Source organism: Prunus persica, chromosome G1, assembly GCF_000346465.2.
Source record: "Prunus persica cultivar Lovell chromosome G1, Prunus_persica_NCBIv2, whole genome shotgun sequence".
In the NCBI taxonomy this organism is placed as follows: domain Eukaryota; kingdom Viridiplantae; phylum Streptophyta; class Magnoliopsida; order Rosales; family Rosaceae; genus Prunus; species Prunus persica.
Window position 1 is genome coordinate 22,490,579 of NC_034009.1, and position 21,964 is coordinate 22,512,542.

Here is a 21,964-nt window from a genome sequence, read left to right on the forward strand (position 1 = left end):
GTAAATTGATGGCGTATATCACGTATATGGTTTGAACTCCTTTCTTTAGACTTGAAACTTGATTTGTATATATGGGTTATGTAAGTTGAAGTTTGACTTCGTGTGTTGAAGTTTGAGTCCTCTTCTCTATAAATTAAATTAATTTTAGAATAATTTAGACTATCACTTATATCGAAAAAACAATAACAATTGAGATCTGACTAGTCATGCACATGAAATTTTATTTAAATTTTTCTATATTGAAAAGCATTGAGTAATGGCATTCTTGTGAATTTTTCTGGAGCTATCATTGTTTGTCTAAGAAATTATTGTGTGCCCTTTTGAGTCCTTTTTGGAAAGAACACTATTTGCCTCTTTACCTATAATGAGATACTCCTCTTTTACGAGAATCAGTTTGACACATATGCAAAATAATTCATCAAAAACACAAAAAGAAATTTATTTTACACACATGTCACACTGCTATTTAGTAAGAATGTAAAAATTCCAACTTACCTAATAAGGAGGGAATCTTGTAAAAATATGGTAGAGGTAATATCCAACCCAGAGACAGCTTTCTCTCTATTATATGCCAAGGAATAGAAAAGACTGAACCATGGAAGCTTTATAGTTGTCTTTGACAAAAGCAAACACCTTACTTTAATTATTCTTTAAAATAACACAAGTTGAAATTATTTGCTAACCCTAGATATTCCATAACTTTATGTTTAGGCACATGATGATGCATATAATTGAGATTAATTCTTGATAAATCTTTCTTCACAATCACTAACATATGGAACCCATCCTAATATAAAAATAATGCAAAAGTGGGTTAGGCCAGCTAGTTGGCCAGTGAGCCAAACCCCTTACATCCCCTTACACCAAGTTTCAAATTCTTTGGTAATTTAGACTAGAGTGCTGCTATTTCCACACACTTGTCTTATTTCCTCACCCACCTTTTTTTAAAATTTTAAAGACAAATTTACCCATGAGTAAAATGACTTCTAAGGTCACGCAACCCACTTGGACACTAATTTACTCTAAATTAACATTGTTAATTCAAAATAAAAATTTTAAAAAATTTAGAAAGAGAAAAAAAAAAAAACTCAACAAACAACCACAAGACTGCCCACTCGACCCCACGACAACCAACCTCCCCTCCTCACCTCCAGCCATCTCTCTCCCAATTGGGCAACTTGAGAAGGAAATGGCGAGCAGACTACCCACACGACCAATTGTGTATTAGATGACTATATTTCTAACAAATAAGCCATGCCATTCTTTTACCATTTGATGCACGCAGGTTGTGTTCTTCTAGCCTTGTGTGTCTAGTCAGCACATAGGCAACCATCACACTAGGAGGTTGATTTATCATTGAGGCTTAGGCAAAATGTTGAACTACTAAAACAGAAACTCAGAGAGAACCCCAGATACAAACCTTTTAAATCCTTGTTTATTTATTTGTGGGTTGATTGAAATAAAGAAAGGAGAAGAACGTTAGAATGGGATTTAGGTGGACTTAGTGGGTCATAACAAAGGTTTGACAGAGGGTTTGAAGTAGTTTCGAAGCTTTTGTTTAATACAACTGAGGAGGAGGCGGTGGCAGCTTGGCTGGCGGTGGAAGGTACGTGGTTCTTGTTAGGTTTGGTGGACTGTGTGGCGGGTGGCTGCTAAAACTTTTCATTTTCTAATTTTCTGTTTTCATTTATTTTTTAATTATTTGGACTCAACGGTGTTAAGTTAGGGTAAAAAGTGTTAAGTGAATGTCCAGGTGTCAAGGGTATTTTAGGAATAATAGTGGGTGGAAAGATAAGATTGTATTTTTTTTAAATTTAAATAGTGAGTGTGAAGATAAAGTGGATAGGAACATAAAACAGGAGGGTGGAAATAGCAGCATTCTTTAGACTATCACTTGTAAATTAATTTTTTTATTATATAAAATTAACGCCATGAAAATTAGAGCGTGAAAATACCTTCCTATTGTTGGTAGGTGGTCAAGTTCATTAGCTGAGAATCTTTTCAAAAATAAATTGAATGGGGAGGCATGGTCAAAAGTCATAGGAGTTGATCAAACTTATAAGTTAATTGCCTTGCCTCTTGGTGACTTGGTCCAACAGCAATGACCGAAGAAATAAATAACAGCCAAGTCCTTCGTCGTGCATGCTCCATCAACTTCTTCTAGTCCACCCTGTGCAAGAAGAGTGAGAATTCGGACGCGTCTTGACTTTGCACTAATTTTGATTAATTTCTTTAAATTAATGTTAGTCTAGAAGGTTTAATTAAAACCCAACTTTTTTAAAAAAAATGCACAAGTAAGCTAGATTCATAAATTAATAAAGCCATATGCAAACTACGATGAAGGAACACAATACCATGAATAAGATTGTCTAGGCGTGGCTTGTGCGTGCATGGTGCAAGCTCAATGCACATACATGTCGAGAATGACACCCTTAAAACCGGTGATGCGCATGAAAAGCTAAATTCACTTTTCTTGAAGCCATGGTTTTGGTTATTTCCCTAAATTAAGTATGCTTAGCAACTAATTTAAACATATTAATTGGAAGGCTTCTTTTTGTTTTGCGGAAACCTCAAGGGACACTTGGGGGAGGCGGCTCTCTCAGTAGCCTTAGAAAGAAGAAGACGCTAAAATTACAGCCTGACAATACACTATTTAGAAAAAGGTACTTCAAATGATCCAAAAGAAGAGGCTGTCCAGTGCCTTCACAAGCTCAAAATAATTGAACAAGGAAATAAAGTGCTTGGATAAAAATAAATTAGCATTAGAAACTAGGTCTATGCTAAGCTAGCACCAAATCTCAGCTGCAGCTGCCATTGCTAGTCCCCAAGTCTGGAACTGGAAGGGCCACTTTTAGTCCCTGGACTATTAATCCTCCATCCATCATGGCCTTTATTCTCCACCATCCCTAATTGTCCAAACCCAGCTGGGTTCCCACAGAAACTGTAATTACCATAATTTGCCAACTCTGCCGGATGCCAATATGACCCTGGAGACTGTAGAAACGGCAAGAGATGGCATGGATGGCAATGCACATTTGGTGCAGGCACAGCTGCAGCAGGAAGATTAAATGGCAGGGTTGATGGTAGACTCATAGGGTAAGATTCTGGTCTCCAATGGAAATTGAACTCTGGCGAAGGAACCGAGATTCTTGGCAGAGGAGAGGTAACTTCAGCTAGTGAAGGATAGGATATGTCCCGGGACTGGTTTTGTGCTTGAACTTCTAAGGTGGGATAAAGAGATCGGACTGTATTATCAGCAGGATCAGGAACACTGGTTACTGATTCAGAAGAAGAACCAGTCTCCTGGGAATCATGAACTCCAATGTTGCTTTTGTTCTTCTTCTTCCTAATCACTTTGGAAGAAAAATTCAAGACCCCATTAGGCTTACCATCCCAAGTCCGAACCTGATAGCTCAGAAACCTGACTGCCTCATTGACCTCATCAAGCAAATCCGTGAAGGGCACCAGGACTTTTCCCAGGCTTTTCTTGCCAAAAAGGATGCCTTCACAGCGCATGTCGAATTTGACGTAAAGATGATCCAACTTGTCAACCAGAGACATGTCTTTGGTGTCGAAGTGCACCGTGTGGTTCCATTCTGGGTTGCCTTCGCCTTCTCTGTCAACCGGTGTTTTCTGCCGCTGCAGATGTTGTTGCTGTTCATCTTTCTTCATTTCGTCGTTGAAGATGGAGACCACGGCGTAGACCGACAGCTTCTTTAAGAAGTTGAAGGCTTTGAGATCCTTACAGGAGATGAGCTTCAGTTCTATAGAGCTGCAATCTGTCAGGTTCTTGATTTTCTCAGCTGTGGCCATCCTGAAAACATAAGACAGGGGAAAGAGAGAGCTCTGTTTTGGGCTTACAGCCACCAGCAATAATAACTTGTACGGAGCAAGAGCATTTGGAAGGTGGGAACAAATCGCATAAATAATTCAGAAACGTAAACTCCAAAAATGGGACAGGCGGCATACAGAAATTAGGTGTGAGTTTGCATCATTGACCATTTACCGTTGATTATACGATAACGACCCCCAGCTTTGTATGTGAACACAGGGCTTTTTAGTGACACTAGTCTCTCGACTCTTTGCCCATTTCGACAAAGCTTTTAGTGACACTAGTTACAAAGCTTTTACCGTTGATTCGTAATGTCCATGAATAAAAAAAATGGTAAGGGTTGTTTACGGTCGGGTCCAATATTAACAAACAAGGAACGACCAACAACCAATGATATGAAGCTCCCAAAACAGTGTCACTTGCTAATGTCATTAGTAGTACGTGAAGATTTTAGAATGTATGGTCACACAGTCATAATAAAACATTTGACTTTCAATCTTCCAAGTACCAATCAATCCCATGAACATTGGACAAGAAAACTTATAAAAAGAAGGAATCTTCCCTTTCCAAAAATACAAGAAACAGCAGAGAATCCATTCCATAAAATTAATCTCAGTGCAAGAAACCATTCATTGATAAGCATATTTGTCTTTACAGATTGAAATGCTTAGATGACTGTTTCATGATCCCATGAGTAAACAAACTAATCAGATTATTACTATTATTGAAGAAATTATAACTAACAAAACTTGAAACTACAAGAATCTCAAAGCATAGGAATCTGAAGTCAACCTCAGCGGGTTTTGTTCTTTTTGTGGCCTTGAACTTGTACTGCTGCACAAATCTTTTTCCAACAGCGGATGGATATAAGCGTCGGTATTACAACCCAGGAGGCATTAGCAGCAACGTAGTATGCATAGTAGTAGAATGAACTTGCAGCAAAGTTGTCACCTTCCAAGTAGGATGTTATGAAGTATACTGCAGTTCCATAGAGCTGCCCCAACGAAATGGCAAACTGAAGTATGTAGCTATATGACTTGCCTTTAGCTATTGCATATCTGCCAAATCATCATAAAGATCATATTTAGCACTGCAAAGGACAAGAGGACTGCACATACGGTCTGGACTCTGGTGAACCAGAGATTGGAATTCGAAAATCAAAACTTTAGATTATGAATGCAAGCATAAACTTCATGATAACAAAATTCAAAGCCTTACACTGCAAGAAGGCAAGCTGGACCTTCTAAAACTGCAGTTAGTCCTTCAACAGCAACAACGCCTGCATCCCGAGCTGCATATCTTGAATCACCTTTGCTGTACTCTTTCCCTGCCAATTTTCATCTATGAGTATAACAACTATATACAACCCACCCAATTTGCAACAAATGCTAATTGTATAGAGATGGAGGGAAAATGAGAAACAGAACTTACAAACTTCAGCAAGGTAACAAGCAGTCTTATCCTTGTAAAACTCGGGCGAGAAGGCAAAATAGCCTTCAAGTATCATGTGGGTGAGGCCCGTGAAGGCCCACCAACACATTAGCCATCTATCAATTTTTGATTTTTTTGGAGACCGCCCTGTTATATACATAGCAGGAAGTAAAAAATAAAACATTAGATTGTTAATTAGACCATTAGATTGATTTGAACAAAAACAAAACATCTGTAGCTACAGAGCATTAGATTGCCTATAACAAATACACGGCAACCATCAAAATAACAGATACAGAGCATTAGATTGTCAATAACAAATAAGAGTGTGGGTTTGTTTGTGCAGGCAAGGGACTTCAAAAATGAGCCCATGAATCCAAAATGTGATTAGCAATGATATTGGGTCTTTCTAATGAGAGAATTGTCAAGTTTTTGATGAGAAATCTGGAATTGTGTGTTTGGATGCTGAGAAAGTTAGAAAAGTAAATCTGGAATTTTCCCCTGATTTCATTCACTTGAATAATGATAATTGCAGTAGTTTACTTTTTATACAAGATAGAAACTTAGCTATGAATAACAACCTGTAACTAACATCTAACAATCAGCAATTACCACATTCGAAAACCAAGATGATGAATTCTCACGCAGACACAAAAATTGTATAAAGTTCGAAACTTTTTGGATCTCAGACTCTCTAGAGTCTCATCTGATGCTCTGACTATGAGTCTATCGATGACCCACTTCAAGCATCAATTGCTTCAGTGAACTAAGAAATTCACAAAAGTAACTTGAAAAAATTGGATCTGATAAGAAAAGAAGTGAAGAGAGTACCGGAGAAGAGCCACGTAAGCAAAACGACGAGGAGGGAAGAGAGGCCATAGACCCCAAGAATGGTGGACTGTGAGAGAAACCCAGGTACGAATCCAGGTAGCTTTAGATCTCTGGGTACGTATGGATGATTCTCATAAATCCCAGAGCCAGACCCCTCCATTTTCGCTCGCTCGTTCGCGCACTCCGAAACAAGTCAAATCAAAGACTCCCAAAAACAGATACGATACGACACGACGACGACTCCCTTTCTTTCCATTTTAAACTTCTGTTGGATTGGATCTCAGATATTGTAATGGGCCAATTTGGAATAAGCCCATTATCACTCTATCTGAATAAGGAATTCAACTTGAATATATTGTCTTGATCGACTGGTCTAACTTACATTTGCGATAACGATTTAATTTAGTGATATTTAGTCTTCACTTTTTTCTGTCCAAGTTAACATGGTTGAGTTCTGTTGCACTCCCATTTTGCAAACATTCCCATTTTCATTGATTCAATTACCAAACTATCAAAATATGGGAAAAATGCAAATATCCAAACTAAAGAGTGGGAAAATTGTGACAGAGAAAAAACTAGTTTTCGCCTGAAAACACATGGATACATGTTACATGATGTGTATTATTCAACCACAGAATAATGCAAAGGGTTATCCAAAACAGATTACGATACATATACAACATTAAGAAGCTTATTTTGTGGTTTGTAGAGTTGGGGTTATATTTAATACTTAACCCTTCCTCCTAATTCCCAACTCAGAGGCAGACCTTGAGGCTTTGTCAAGAACATCAGAGAAGCGAGCAGCCCCGGTTGAAATGTAGTTATTGTTCATAATGGCAGTGCCCATGCGCCGCCCGGCTGCCTGCTCGACAACATAAATTGCTGATCTTGTTTGTCCCATGAGCACTCTGCTTTCTCCGACAGCTTCAACTTCTCTAGATCTTCCTTGTTTTTTTCTTAGCATATTAGCTTCTGGGATGACCCCTTGGCTTTTGGCCTGAATAGCACACACACAGATACTCATTACGCCATAATGCCATTGCTTTTAGGGCCAAAACAGTTGAAGCTTAAATATTTTGTCATGCAGTTGAAGCTTGGTTATTGCAATTCAAACAGATTTTGATGCCTTTGGGAGTGAAGTAATGCCATTTAGAGTGAAACTATTTCCTTCAAATGTGAACAAAATGTTTCAATTTGATAGAGCTGCGTGCTCAATCATTGGAACTAATCATAGAATTACTTAATAGAGAGAGAGATGAACCTGGGTGTGATCAATGTCTCCATCTGAAACTATAGGAATTTTTGTAGCGCATGCAGGTAATATGCAAATTGGTTGGCCTTCAAAGATAGCATTCTGCAAAGTGATCATTCCTTCCTTTCAGACACACTACTAAAGTAAAAGGCAATAAAAAAAACAAACCACACATACATAGTTTTGTTTTTTTCTCGGCTTACATTAAGGAGAAGAGCAGTTTGAAAAGCATAAGGCTGGCCAAAAGTCACCAAAGCATATGGTAATTGATCTTCAACTCTGCGATCGAAAAAAAGAAAAAAGAAAAACATGAAATTAATCAATAGAAAATATGAAGATATAGTAAATATATATAATAAGAGGTTGTTTAATTACCTCAAGAGCTGGATTTGACGAACAGTTCCACAATAAGAGAAGAAGGTGTTCAACTCTGCAAGAGTTGTTCTTGGAGAAAGGTTGAGAACCTGAACAGTCATCGAATCCCCTGCTCCCATTATTATTATGTTCACACTTCTGATTCATTGCGTTAAGTGACTGGCTGCTATTGCTATACAAACCCAGTGCCTACTATTTCATGAGCATCCAATCCAAACCTGATCAGGAATTTTGAAAAATCATACAACTTGGGAATAAAGTAAGGGAGAATCGAAAAAAGGGGTCCAAAAATATCTATATGGGGATTAAATTTAATCATTAATGGAAGAGGGATTGACAACAAACATATCTTTTTTTTTTTTTTTTTTTTGGGACAAGTGATAGCTAAATTACAAGGTGATGCAGAGCATAGTGGTGGATCAAGATATATATTTGTCGTTTAATTATTTATTTCATGATATATTGTTATTTTCTTATTTGGATAGTTTTAGGATATCTTTTATTATTTATGTGTGATTTTATAATTAATTAGTTTACTTTTGGACCAAGTAGCCTTAGTGCCCAAGTCTTGTCAAGCCTATAAATAAGGCTATTGTAATAGTTGTAGATAATATATGTTGATGATTAATAAAATAGTTTATCTGTGGCATGAATTTGCTACGATATATGTGAGTTTGCACTATCCCTAAATTTCGGTGCTTGTTATGTGGTTGGTGATCTGTGTCCAGACCCCGATCCCCATCGCAAGGGAGGAGATTTTTCACACACACAACTATGATGCCGTGGGAATTCGAACATGAGATCACTAGTCTGCAAGTCAAGCTCAAGACCCTTTTTTTATTGTTAGTTTAAAAAAAATATATTTTTTATACTAACTGTTGAGGTCCAAAAAAGTCACAGGAAACCCAAAGACATTCAAAGCCCAATATAACATGTAATATTGGTCATGCGTTAATTCAAGCTGTATTTTAGGAATTAATTTATTAAATAAATATATAAATAGTGTACATGCCATGCCAAATCATCAATAATACATTTTTCCTATGCCAATCACCTACCAAGCTCACATGAACCCAAGTCATATGGTTTACGGGGCTTGCATGAGGGATTGTGGTGTGGAAGGTTACAGATGTCTACAAGGCCCACTGAAGCTCTTGGATAATGGAGACTTTGGGCTAGCTACTTGGGAGCACTAAAGTCCAAGCTCATTACTTAGAGTTCTCTAATGTGGGTTAGTAAATGAGATATTTTTTCAAGCACTTCTTTTTACCCATAGGAAATAGTAATTTTTCAAATGCCTAGCTTTACTCGTTGGAAACAAGCCTTTTCTAGTACTTCATATTACCCACTGGAAACAAGCCACTTCCAACACTTCCTTTTACCCATAAGAAATAGTTATTTTTCAATGCCTAGCTTTACCTACTAGAAAATAGCATGCCCCAGTGCTTCCTTTTAACCATTGGAAATAGGCTGGTTCCAGCACCTCTTTTTACCTATTGGAAATAAATGAGAGCCTTCACCTTCTATAAATTGGGAGGCATTACTCAGCCAAAGCAACCCATCTTGTTGTTGCAAGCTTCTCAACAACCATGAAAACTCACATTTCTTCAGCTTTTCCTTCCTTCCAAGCTCTAAACATTATGGCCTTCAAACCTCAAGCTTTTCCTTCCATCCTCATTCTCTTGAAACTCTTAAATATATAAAGCATCACCTAGCTCCAAGCTTTTCCTTCATTCCAAACTTTATGACAGGACCCGCCCCGGAATTTCTCGGAAATCGGAGCGAATCCCGTCTCGTTACTGACATCTCCCCGATGCCGGGCCCACTTACTAAGGATCGAGACTTTCTACCAAAATTTTGGCAGAGTCTCCACTGTAAATTGAACATTTTCCCAAACATTCAACCTGCTCAAAATTCACAGTTTAAGGTACCCAACCAGCAGCGTGCTTTAAAGCGAATAAACAGTTTACAACAAAGGCCTCCGGCCTCATAAATCAAACCCTAGCAAGGGCGATAACAGAGCATATCTAAGGAATTCAATTACAACAAAAATGAATGAAGGAGTCCTACGAAGGCTCAAGGCTCGTAATCACACGATCCGGCTCAGCTGCGGAGCTCAGCCAACTACTGGCTGGGGGGCGCAAAATAGAAAAATGTGAGTGGACAAAAATAAAGTTCAGTTCAGTGTAAACCAACATAATATAACCCCCACTGTTTAATAAACCATGCAAGAAATCCAAATGCATCCCAAACCATCATAATCAAATAAATATTTATATACATGTCAAAACCAAACCAATACCGGATGCCAAGTCCGAAATCCAAACAGAACACTATACAAACCCACAAATTAAATATTATAAGTCCCAAACTAAACTCTCAAAAGCGTACCCATTGGCACGACCGGCAAGGAAGTATCCTCACCGAAAAACAAGAATGAATAAATAGTTATATATATATATATATGTAAATATATATAATATAAGAGAGATATATATATATAATATAATTATGACCAACACCTAGTTATATTGGGGAAATAATCCAATCGGGGGATTGTTTGACTAGTCACCATGGCAGAGTCCCCATGAAGAGTCCTCAATTCACCATGTAAATATGAAGATATAGTAAATATATGTAATAAGAGGTTGTTTAATTACCTCAAGAGTTGGATTTGACGAACAGTTCCACAATAAGAGAAGAAGGTGTTCAACTCTGCAAGAGTTGTTCTTAGAGAAAGGTTGAGAACCTGAACAGTCATCGAATCCCCTGCTCCCATTATTATTATGTTCACACTTCTGATTCATTGTGTTAAGTGACTGGCTGCTATTGCTATACAAACCCAGTGCCTACTATTTCATGAGCATCCAATCCAAACCTGATCAGGAATTTTGAAAAATCATACAACTTGGGAATAAAGTAAGGGAGAATCGAAAAAAGGGGTCCAAAAATATCTATATGGGGATTAAATTTAGAGAGATTCATTATTATACCCAATATGGGGCCCAAATTATAAAAATACCTCATATGAAATGGACTTTAGAAACACACCCAAAGCCCATTTACAACATAACAAAAGCTTTTAACTTCTTATAAATCACAACACTGCCATCAATCTCTTAAAACAAGCCCAACCCCAAAATCTCATAAAAATACCCAAAACACTTAATAGGGCATCAAAGTAATTTAATAATTAATATTAAATTCAATAAGGCCAGCTGTCATTTTTTGGATTTTTTTTGGGTTTGTTTATAGAAATTCAATTGTGTAGGGTTTATTTATAATATTAGTGCTAGAAATGAGTATATCACTAAATATCTCAAAGGTAATCATTAATGGAAGTAGGATTGAGAACAAACATATATATATATATATATATATATATATTTTTGGGACAAGTGATAGCTAAATTACAAGGAAGGAGATTTTTCACACACACAACTATGATGCTGTGGGAATTCGAATATGAGATCACTAGTCTGCAAGTCAAGCTAAATACTTTTTTTTTATTGTTAGTTTTTTATTTTTTTATTTTAATACTAACGATATTGAATGAAGAAGAATTGAATTTAGAACTTCGAATATAAAGATAAATGCTCATAACCACTTGAATTAAAAGCCCTTGCAATATAATAGGGTTAAGACAAGGAACTGTTAATGAACATTTTGCTTCTTGTTGTGGTCTCTAATTAAGGTCTTGCGTGAGCTTTGAGACCAAATAGAAAAATGTGTTTCGGAGGCAAATATTCTTGGAGGCACGTCGGAAATTGCAAATGCGTCGCAGTCATGGAATTGCTTTTGACTATTTGTTTTCTTCTCTCTGTTTTCAGGCCTTGAGCCACATGCCTTACTCCTTTCTTTCGCTTTCCCCTTTCACATCATCCAAAGTTACATATTAGTCGATAAATTTATTAAAGATATAAGCACTATTAAGGTAAATTAGATTAGACTTATCCAAAATTAGTATTCATCAGCCTATTCCCACACCCAACACACGTGCGAAAATTTTCTGGCAATTGACAAAATAGAAAATGTTTTCCTACTTTTTTGTCACTTATATTCTCTTTGTTGGAAATTGTTTTCCCATTCATATTTTGCTCACTTACTCTTCATTGTATGTTACAATAAAAAATATTAAAAAAAAAAATGTAAGTGGACAAAAGAGAAGTAGGAAAATCAACATCCTATCGTTTTTGTAACTAATTTAATTTTGTGGACAAATTCAAAGGTTTTTCTTTTTAGTTATTGAATCCAAATGGACCTTTAATATCGGAATGAAACGAGCACATCACATGAGTTTTCTTTCAGCTGGCAAATGGCTCAACTGGGTTCTTGTTGGACCACCTTAGACCCTAGCATTGAGTTAAGCATTCAACCATTTTTGTTTTCATGGTCAAGAGTTCAACCATTTCTCATTGGAACCGGCTCCAAAACATAATGAAAAGAAAAAGGTCACATTATTGACCCCCCAGAAAAAAAGGTCACATGACCCAAAAAAAGACCAAGAAACATTGAGAGCTTTAGGAAAGTGGTTGCCGGCTTGCCGCTGCAATTTATAGGCTCAAAATGGATCCATTGGGCAGCCTTTTCTCTTTCAATTCAATACGTGAAATCAAATCATGGAATTAAAGACAAAAGATAAAGACAAAAACAAAGCAAAAACTAAAGAGAAATGAGGGGCCAAAATTTCAATGCATGGGGAGGCAGGCCAGCCAGGTCCCAACTAAAACACTTTAATTAGCGATTTAATTGCAAATTAAATTTAATAAAACTTGGGGTTGTTTGTTTCATGTTAGTTGGTGCCTGCCTCGTGGCAAAGCAGCAAAACAAAGCCAAAGCAAATCCTCCTAAACTAAGCTCATCTCTCTCTCTCTCTCTCTCTCTCTCTCTCTCATATCAGCAGTCAGCTACAGCCTACAGCAAGAGAAAGCTCCGGCGAAGACCACGTTCCCCTTTGTTTCTCTCCTCCTCCTGTCCTCAGTCTAAGTGATATTATTAAAAAAAGAAACAAAATTTAATGTAAAAGGGTGCAAAAAATAAAATATTTGTATATTCGGAAAAATCGGCGATCCGAGTCGTTGGGAGGGAAATCGCCACAGGAGCAGAGCATTGTCCCTCTCGGACTTGCAATCACTACCCGCCTCTTCAAAGACCTCTTGGGTTTGGAGACACCGGAATTCCAAGTCTCGTCCCCCGATCCGTTTCAGTTTCGAAGAGAGCTTTAATGGCGTTTCAAATGCATTGGAAGGGAAAATATATGAACGCCTTAAAAAACTGAACCCGAACCCTTCGTTCCCCCTTTTACGGCGACAGAGCTCCGGATTCGGTTCTCTTCTTCCCATTTCAACAAAACCCAGAAAACGAAAAACACACATGATTAAAAGGTGCGTTAAAGATTTGATTTTTTATTCACCTGCTTCTTAAATTGGTATGAATTTGAGAATTTATTTGATTTATCTCTGCCATCATGTCATGTCTTCATTTTATAGATTGTAAATGTTGAGCTGAGTGTTCTTGATCCTGGTTGATGCCACGAGCATTGTCTTTACCGAGTTGGGACGTCGTTGAGGGTTGGGGTTGTGTGCGTTGCAGATCCTGCAGATGGTGGTGGCTCAGAATCAAATGTGTTGAGCTTCAGGAATTGTAGGGGGGGCCATGAGAAAAAACGACATGGTCAGAACGCAGGAAAGAATGTACACAACTGCTCTGCCTCCTCAGCATTCTGACTCCGACAGTCGAATTATCGACACCCCTGGCCCGTCCCTGCATCTCTATCAAGTTTGGAAAGGAAACAATGTAGGTCATGACGTCAATTGCTACTTACATTACATGTAAAAACAACAGAGAATGAATGCAAATCTGTATATTTATCAGTTGATTATGTTAAATGTCATATGTTGTAGATTGGGCTTTCTTTGGTTTGAATTTTGTGCATATGGTTTTAGAATCCTACTTGGTGGAATTTTTAAAAAAGGTGTATGTGTCTCATGGCCTTAAAATGAACTCAGTTTTGCTTGATGTTTTGCAGAGATTTTGCTTCAATGGCAGAATTATATTGGGTCCAGATTCGAGGTCATTATTCCTTACCGTGTCCCTAATCGTTGTTCCAGTGATCCTGTTCTGCGCTTTTGTTTCTCAAAGACTAGTTGAGCAATTCCCACGCCATATTGGCAATCTTATTGTGGTTCTCTGTCCCCTGTTTGCAGTATATGTGAGTTCTTCCTCTTTATATGACTGGTTTTTCAATTTCCCTTTAGCTCTCCTACCAGGTGAAAATTGCCAAAATTATAAGTAATCACATTACGCTTGGGGGAAAAATTGAGAGAAGGAGAAGAAACTTCTACTGATATACTAAGAACATGAAATTCTCTGTATCACTCTGCCAAGTAATTGCATAAGTTAACTATTATTTTAATGTTCGGAATCCAGAATGTCGCAATATAAGGTTTGAAACTCAGATGGAGCATAAGGACTTAAGAATTTTATTTCTGCTTTAAGGCAGAGAGAGACAAATGGGGTTGTAGCCCCAATATGGGATTTTCTGAAATAATAATATGTTGGACACATGTTGTTGATGTTTGCCGCACTGAACTTCTGTATACAAATGATAACTGAAGGTTTTTGGCTTATTGACTAGTGCAGGTTGTTATTCTTCTCTTGATTACATCTGCAAGAGATCCTGGCATTATTCCTCGTAGCCTGCATCCTCCAGAACCAGAAGATGACGGCTATGTCTCTAGTATCTCTTCTGATTGGCCAGGAAGTCAGAATGGACCTCCCGGTGTACCACCCACAAAAGATACTATGGTTAATGGCGTGATAGTCAAGATCAAATATTGTCAAACATGCATGCTATATCGTCCACCCAGATGCTCTCATTGCTCTATATGCAACAACTGTGTTGAGCGTTTTGATCACCATTGCCCATGGGTGGGGCAATGCATTGGGAAAGTATGCTTCATATCATTAAACCCGCATTTTAGCTTGAATTTACATAGTTTTTTCATATTTCTTTTGTAATGTGGTGTAAGGTAACCTTATAGCAGAAGAAGTTCTCACAGAAATTTAATACATTTATTTACATATTAAAATTTGAATTGTGATACATTGATCCACAAGAATGATGACAATGTTATCTCATTGCGCTATTATTCTATCAGACAAACTCTTAGTTCTGACATGTTGAGTTGAGTGTCTGTGTATCACTTCCTACTTGCACGCTGCATGCATCTAGGATTGTGGATTTTCAACCCTCACTTCATCCCTACAATCTATGGTTCTCTCCTCGTTTGAGTTGAAGGGGATAAGTTATATTAATTATAATCTTTTCATAATCTTTACACGGTTGAAATTATTTTTCACAGAGGAATTACAGATTCTTTTTCATGTTTGTGTCCTCCACGACCATGCTGTGCCTCTATGTCTTTGCCTTCTGCTGGGTAAACATAATGAAGATAATGGATGCTTACCATTGCAATCTCTGGAGAGCTTTATCAAGGTCACCTGTTTCAGGATTTCTAATTCTCTATACATTTGGAGCTGCTTGGTTTGTTGGAGGTCTCACTGGATTCCATCTCTATTTAATTTTCACCAATCAGGTTCCTTGCTCTTTACCTTTTGTTGCTTCTTGCTGTTCGCTCTCTATATATCTCTCTTAGAGTAAAATTTATCTTGTGTGCAGACAACCTATGAGAATTTTCGGTATCGGTACAATGTGAAGATGAACCCGTACAATCGTGGGTGTTTTCGCAATGTTGGGGAAGTCTTCTTCTCTAAAATTCCGAGATCTAAACATAACTTCAGGGAAATGGTTAAGGGTGATTCGTCTTCTGTCTTTGCCAGTTCAATGTCATTACGCCATCCCATGAGCCCAGAGATTCCCAAAACAAGTTCTGACATAGAGATGGGAAAACGACAAGCTGTTGCTGCTGAAGATCTGGAGGATATACAGAGTCAGATTGATAGTGTTGGTGGATTGGAGAGGTGTGGAACCCAGCCAAGACATACAAACTGGGATCACAAAACCAACTGGGAGAGCTCACCTGATATACAAATGTTGGCTGCTGAGTTTGGAATGGAGCATGGTTCAACAGGTAGACAGAAAATTGAAGGGGCTAATGACCTTAAGACCTAAATTGTTGGTGAGCAATTGTATGTTCTGATCTTACAGCCAAGATGATAGCTGCTAACCTGGATAATTGAAATTGGTTATTGACATAGTGCTGAACTCCCCCACTGTAAAGATGTTGTCACACTCCAGTTCTTTGTGGATACTTGGGGCCAAGTGTAGTGCTAAAAAGCCCTCAGCAAACCAAGGTCCGCATCTGATTTAGTCCTTATTCTTGATCGAATCACGGAAGAGCCTGCTCATTGCTGTAAGAGTTCCGGTGGTGGCTTTGATTCATGTGAGCATTTGAGATCAATAGACGTATATGTGAGTTGTTGTACCTTTTAAGTTGAAAAAACTGAACAGACAACTAATTTTCGGTCCAGAAATTAGACTTGTATAAACAATGTCCGATGAAAATTTGTGTAATATATAGACAGTTTATTTCTTAACACACCAAGACACTGAGGACTCTAGGGAGCAGAGAGGTAATAGAAGAACAAACTTGTAAACTAGTTTAAAATAGCTAAAAGGCCGCAAGAGGCAATGATGTAGGACGAAATATGGGTCAATTATGTTGTGAAAAATTAATTAAAATAAAATGGCTCAAAGTTGGAAGGAAATTGTGTAAGAGGAAAATTCCAATTAAATGCCAATTATGGCGTTAGAAAAAGAAGAAAGGGTTGGAATTTTCAGATCGATTAAGGAAGTTTGAAGCAAATATGATTATGTCAAGATTTGTATTTAATTTAATGTTTAATTTTGTATTTTTAACAATAAGTTATCTATTAGGATATTATTTTCCTAATATGATTTTAGCTAGGATTTTTATTATTTTCTTGTTGGCTACGTTTAGGAATATTCTAGAACCTAGGGTTTCCTACGACATTAGGGTTTCTTTGTTTTCTATTTAAGCCAACTCATGACGTTGTATTTGTTAGTTTATTCATCTTATTTTCAATCAATATATTTGAGGTTTACTCATTTTCTCTGGTGGATTCCAGTTTGTTGGTGAATTTTGACATTGTTACTTATAGGGTTATCGTTAGATCTCTCTATCCCTTAAATCTCGCTACATCAGGCAAGCTGAAGGTGAATGCTGATGGGGCTTTTCCCCTTGTTTGTTCTGCTGAAAATGCCAAAAGGTTTGCTGCTAGAGAGGGAGTTACGTGGGTGCTGGAGATGGCTTTTTGCAACCCATTTTTGAAGCCCCTGGTACCCTACAACTTCAAGTGATCCATGCAATTAATAGTGACAGAGTATTTTATGTCCCAAGTTTTCCACACGTTCATAATGGAGGCAAGGCTTGTTATGCTTTGTGCACTGCTGCCTCTTCTGTTTTTTGCAATCTATGAGAAGATTTCTGTAAATAAATTCCAACTTGTTAATGAATACGTTTCCCCAAAAAAGAAAATTAAAAAGGAGGCCCCAACTTTATGAATCAACTACACTTGGAGGCCCATGCAGTTCAACTTAAACTCAGGTGTGAGGTTTTTTTTTTAATGTTCCTTCCTCTGTCTCTACTAATTCATTCTTGGTCTTGCTAACCACTTTCTTTGCATGAACCCTTATGCTTTCTTGTTCTTGATCTTCATTAAAAGCTCATTGCCTCGGTAGGTGGGTTGAACCTATAAAATAACCCAATTACCAAAGCAACGAGCAAGCAAATCTAGATTGAAAGCACGCAAATCTAGAATGAAGTTCAAGAATAAGAAAAAGGGAATTCTGCAAAGAAATTGGTGGTGAGCAAGCAAATCTAGATTGAAAGCACGCAACACAGTGACGCCATGTGTGATTAAGTTGTAGACACTAATGCCATTGATGAAGGTGAACCACAACAAGATGATCGGAGCAAAGGCGAAGCCCACTTTATCTGTCCCAAATTGTTGAACATCAAACAAAATCACCAAGATTTGGCACGTGATAACGGGGGCTTAAGCTCTGTTCTTGTTATTTTTTGAGCAAATTTCCGCACGGGGAATATTCGCACGTAGATTCTTTGACCCTCAAACGTCTTTCTCTTTCTTCTCCATTGGTTCCTGTAAAACAAATCTAGGTCAATGGACCACACCTAGGGGTCTTAGCCAAAGGCCCTCCAATGCTTAAGTTCGATTGGATCTTGAGAAAGATATGACAATAACTAAAGTGGACGGAGTTTTCTCTCACGGGGAGAGCCGGGTGGCCGGAACCGTATGAGAGAGAGAAGAGAGATAGAAAGAGTGGTGGCGAGAGAGAGAGAGAGAGAGAGAGAGAGAGAGAGAGGAGTTTGTGTAGGGCCTCAGAGTTGAGTTTAGAATTTGTACAGGGTTTCAGAATTAGAGAAGAATTACCTTGAGTGTCTTATGTAGCCATGTATTTATAGTGCTCCTTGTATACTAGGGTTTGGGAGAATAATTCTTATTTGGTTATGATTATTCCTTCCCAAAAAGATGATAGGAATTAATAAGAGAGATTTGCTGGAAATTGGTTCCTTGATTTAGGGAGATATTCACATCTTAAATCAAAGATAATTTCCTAATTAAATAGGATTTAATTAGGGTAATTAGTTGACCTAAGGAATATTCTTTTTCCACGTGTCGTTTTTTTATTGGCCAGTGAAATATGTGTTCTCACAAATTCCCCTTAGCTTCTACATGGCGCTTGCGAGGCATAAAAGAGATGAGAAAATCCATCGGGCTTTCCAAATGTATCTGGGCTCCCTTCTTGGAGTTGGGCACATTTTGCAAGTTGGGCTCCTAATTGGAGTAGGCTTTTGACTTCTTCTTGGAGTTGGGCTCCTAATTGACCTAGGATGCCCAACCTTTATAAATACAAGGCTTCTCTTCGTTCTTCTTCACATTGCAAACTTGTTTCCTCTACTTTCTAGCTTGTGAGAGAGATTTTGGAGGATTGTACTGCTTGTTGAGGAGAGACGTTGCTGTGCACACCAAGGTGTGTCAAACTTTTTTTTTCTTTGATTTTTCTTTGCGGCAAGGACATGCTGGCTTGACTAGCCGATTGTCGTCATGATGCAACGGCTGGAGGTATGGCGGCAAAAGTGGCAGTCATTGGCAGCGGCTACTACCGTGGCCTTTTTTTTTCCTTCTACATTGCTGCAGCTGGAACTGCATCTTGGAGAAGTGGCAAGGAATGTTGGTGCTGGTCCAGGCTATGCTGGGGCTTGGGTTGGTGTTGGCGATTTTGGCCAATTGTGGTTGGTTGCTGACATTCCCTATCGAAGCTTGAGTCGTCTGCACCAGTCAAGGGATGAGGGTCGAACTGAGAGGATTGATCATCCATTTAGCCATCGAATCCATCTGTTAAGCCACGAGTAGTCAAGCATGGGGACTGATTCAGCTTGGTTGACTCCTTTGGAGGCCAGGATGGTTGTGGCTAAGAAGGTTAGAGAGTCATTTACTCGGGCGAAAGTCCTTTAGATGCGTGAACATCTTGTCCAAAGGTTGACAAGCATAGCTCCCCATAGGATGCCTGTTAGGGAGCTTTGACCAACATGTCATATACATGAACCTCTATAGTCTTGTTGATTTGCTCTTTCAAAATCTTGTTCACGAGCCTTTGGTATGTTGTTTGGTGCTTTTCAGCTCAAAGAGCATGACTTTGTAGTAGTATGTGCCTCTTTCGATTACGAAAGAAGTCTTCGCTTTGTCATCTTCATGCATCATGATTTGATTATAGCCGGAGTAGGCGTCCATGAAGCTAAGTCGCTGATTACTGGAAGTTAATCTACAAGCTGATCAATTTTGGGTAATAAAAAGTTGTCCTTTGGGCATGCCTTGTTGAGGTCGGTGTAATCGACGCAAACTCTCCACTTGTTTTGCCACCAAAATAACATTGGCCAGCCACTCTGAGTAGGAGACTTACTCAATGAATCCGACAGCTAGGAGCTCGGGAGCGAAGTTGCGTCTTTTCTGCGCTACTGGTCTGCTTGTTGGGTTGACATGGAGCCTGTGAGAGATGATCTGGGGGTCGATTCCTAGTATGTCAGATGGTGACCATGTGAACACGTCTTTGTTGTTTTAGAGGAATATGGTAAGCTCCACTTTTTCTTCTGGGTTTTGGTGTGAGCCGATCCGCTCTTTTCTTTCTAGCTTGTTAGGATTATGGGGTACTAACTTAACGTCTTCCTCGGGCTTTCATCAATCTTTAGGAGAGACCTCCGAACAGATTCCTTTGTCTTGGTCCTAGTTCTTTAATTGCTATTAGGGAATGACCATTCCTTTTGCCTTATGGCAGCTCGACTGTCAGGAATGAGACATGCTTCCTCCATTGCCTGTTCTGTCCAGCTCACCAGTATGAACTATACTTGCTTACTCTTCTTGAGCCCTTGAATTAAGCATCTTCTCGCCATTGCCTGATCACTGTTGATATGCCAGACACTGCCCCTAGGGATTAAGTAGTAGATTTTCTAGTATCTGATGGACGTGATGACGTTTATCTTGCCAATCCATGGTCTGTTTAGGATGCCATTGTAAGGGGAGACTTCATCAATGATCATGAAAGTTTGTGAGCTAATCACCGGGGAGAGTAGACGTTGAGGTTTATCGTGCCCCGGTAACCGAGGTCACATTATTGAAGCTAGTTAGCGATTGGCTGATTTGTTGATCTTGGTCTCCATGCCCATCTACTAGACAACCAATAGCTACAAGATGTTGGCTGCGCTGCCCTCGTCCACATGTTGTCAGTCGATCATAGCCTACGCAATATGGATGCTGATGAAGATGGCATCATTGTGCAACAGATTAAGCCCTATCAGGTCTTTTTTCTGGAAGCCAATTACATGATCGTCTTCTATTGCTGAGTAGCTGGTTAGGACTTTGGAGATCATAGTTGCCTGCCTAATCTTCCTCTTCTTTTCCTTGTTGGTCAGCCTGGACCCCTCCGAGTTGGCCAGGATTGTGTTAATCCTTATGACCTTCTAGGGAGGCCCCTTGGCAGCATCGCAGTCCTCGATCTACTGAATAGCCTTCTTCACCACAAATTCTGTGTAATGGCCTTCTCTGACCAGCTCCTCGAGATGCATTTTTCAAGCATAACACTCATTTGTAGGGGTGGCAATTTCGGACACGACCCGATACACGACTCAAAACCCGCACGATAGAAAAACAGGTCAATTTCGGGTCAACCCGTTCTGACCCGTTTAATAAACGGGTGGGTTTCGGGTCAACCCACTAACCCGCTATAATAGCTATCTAACCCGTTTATTAAACGGGTCGTGTCACGGGTTGTGTCAACCCGTGTATAACCCGCTAAAAAATAAAGACAAATGGAGACTTCAACACACACACAAGGGGTTTTGAACCCCTACCATCCTCATTTCTCTCAAACATCTTATCCACCATGCTATAAACAACTTTGTGATTTTATGGTATGACTTTTGATATTTATAATGTTTCTTTTTCTTTTGTGTTTTCCTTTCTTTTCCGTCTCTCTTTTCCTTTTTTTTTTCTCTCTTTTCCTTTCCTCTTCTCGCCTTTTTTTTTCTTTTTTTTTTCTTCTCTTTAGTTTTCTCTCATCTCTTTTTTTTTCTTTCTTTCTTTCCTTCAATATTCTCTCCTCTCTCTCTCTCTCTCTCTATTTTTTTTTTCTTTCTTTTCCTTCTCTCTTCTCTCCTCTCTCTATCTTTTTTTTCTTTTTTTTTCCTTATATTTTCTCTACTCTCTCTGTTTTTTTTAATTAAAATTTTTTTAGTTGTGAGTTTTGTAACATGCATGTTATTCTTTATGAACCCGTTACACGACTCCAAACCTGCACGATAAAAGACAACCCAAACCCGACACGACACATTTATTAAATGGGTTGGGTTCGGGTTGAGCATTTTTGACACGTTTATTATCACGACACGACACGAACCTGACACGACACGACACGACCCATTGCCAGCCCTACTCATTTGTATAATGCTTGTGTGCCCCATGGAAGGCGCATTACTAGTTGGTATTCCTCTTATTGGGATCTCCATTCATGGGTGACGGTCTCTTTAGCCTTGGCTTGTCATTTACTTGAGTTAGGATCTGATGTGGATCGTGAGGCTGGTCTCCCTAGGGGCCTAGCCACTTATGAATGCTTCTTTGCAGGCCTAGGCGCGCATGGACATTGGATCGCAGTCCCAACTTTTCGTGTACGTTGGTCCTTGGAC

General features: G+C 38.7%; 4 protein-coding genes across 4 annotated transcripts; 1 reads left to right on the forward strand and 3 right to left on the reverse strand.

The window, feature by feature from the left end:
• On the reverse strand, positions 2,536–4,317 carry LOC18793000. The gene has a single exon (XM_007227080.2). It carries the CDS (start codon positions 3,811–3,813, stop codon positions 2,818–2,820), a length of 996 nt encoding a protein of 331 aa, XP_007227142.2. The 5' UTR covers positions 3,814–4,317; the 3' UTR covers positions 2,536–2,817.
• On the reverse strand, positions 4,434–6,348 carry LOC18793484 (probable 3-beta-hydroxysteroid-Delta(8),Delta(7)-isomerase). Its single transcript, XM_007223861.2, has 4 exons — positions 6,095–6,348; positions 5,264–5,410; positions 5,051–5,159; positions 4,434–4,890 (listed from the first exon to the last, which is right to left on the reverse strand). The coding sequence occupies exons 1-4, from the start codon at positions 6,252–6,254 to the stop codon at positions 4,626–4,628; spliced, it is 681 nt and encodes a 226-aa protein (XP_007223923.1). The 5' UTR covers positions 6,255–6,348; the 3' UTR covers positions 4,434–4,625.
• Positions 6,638–7,935, reverse strand: LOC109946534. The gene is made up of 4 exons (XM_020554738.1): positions 7,722–7,935; positions 7,550–7,625; positions 7,356–7,448; positions 6,638–7,091 (listed from the first exon to the last, which is right to left on the reverse strand). The coding sequence occupies exons 1-4, from the start codon at positions 7,838–7,840 to the stop codon at positions 6,825–6,827; spliced, it is 555 nt and encodes a 184-aa protein (XP_020410327.1). The 5' UTR covers positions 7,841–7,935; the 3' UTR covers positions 6,638–6,824.
• Positions 12,369–16,282, forward strand: LOC18790333 (probable protein S-acyltransferase 6). Its single transcript, XM_020554843.1, has 6 exons — positions 12,369–13,105; positions 13,211–13,517; positions 13,750–13,932; positions 14,364–14,672; positions 15,086–15,319; positions 15,403–16,282. Exons 2-6 carry the CDS (start codon positions 13,377–13,379, stop codon positions 15,853–15,855), a joined length of 1,320 nt encoding a protein of 439 aa, XP_020410432.1. The 5' UTR covers positions 12,369–13,105; positions 13,211–13,376; the 3' UTR covers positions 15,856–16,282.

What these genes read in the sequence shown, in the direction of transcription:
- LOC18793000 (XM_007227080.2), bottom strand. Translation starts at nt 3,813, where the DNA reads ATGGCCACAGCTGAGAAAATCAAGAACCTGACAGATTGCAGCTCTATA.
- LOC18793484 (XM_007223861.2), bottom strand. Translation starts at nt 6,254, where the DNA reads ATGGAGGGGTCTGGCTCTGGGATTTATGAGAATCATCCATACGTACCC. An exon ending in GCTTACGTGGCTCTTCTCCG is followed by an intron (nt 5,411 to 6,094) that starts GTACTCTCTTCA and finishes TGTATATAACAG; the next exon opens with GGCGGTCTCCAAAAAAATCA. An exon ending in TTGTTACCTTGCTGAAGTTT is followed by an intron (nt 5,160 to 5,263) that starts GTAAGTTCTGTT and finishes GAAAATTGGCAG; the next exon opens with GGAAAGAGTACAGCAAAGGT.
- LOC109946534 (XM_020554738.1), bottom strand. Translation starts at nt 7,840, where the DNA reads ATGGGAGCAGGGGATTCGATGACTGTTCAGGTTCTCAACCTTTCTCCA. An exon ending in CGTCAAATCCAGCTCTTGAG is followed by an intron (nt 7,626 to 7,721) that starts GTAATTAAACAA and finishes TTTCGATCGCAG; the next exon opens with AGTTGAAGATCAATTACCAT. An exon ending in GAGACATTGATCACACCCAG is followed by an intron (nt 7,092 to 7,355) that starts GTTCATCTCTCT and finishes TGTGCTATTCAG; the next exon opens with GCCAAAAGCCAAGGGGTCAT.
- LOC18790333 (XM_020554843.1), top strand. Translation starts at nt 13,377, where the DNA reads ATGAGAAAAAACGACATGGTCAGAACGCAGGAAAGAATGTACACAACT. An exon ending in AAGTTTGGAAAGGAAACAAT is followed by an intron (nt 13,518 to 13,749) that starts GTAGGTCATGAC and finishes GATGTTTTGCAG; the next exon opens with AGATTTTGCTTCAATGGCAG. An exon ending in ATTTAATTTTCACCAATCAG is followed by an intron (nt 15,320 to 15,402) that starts GTTCCTTGCTCT and finishes TCTTGTGTGCAG; the next exon opens with ACAACCTATGAGAATTTTCG.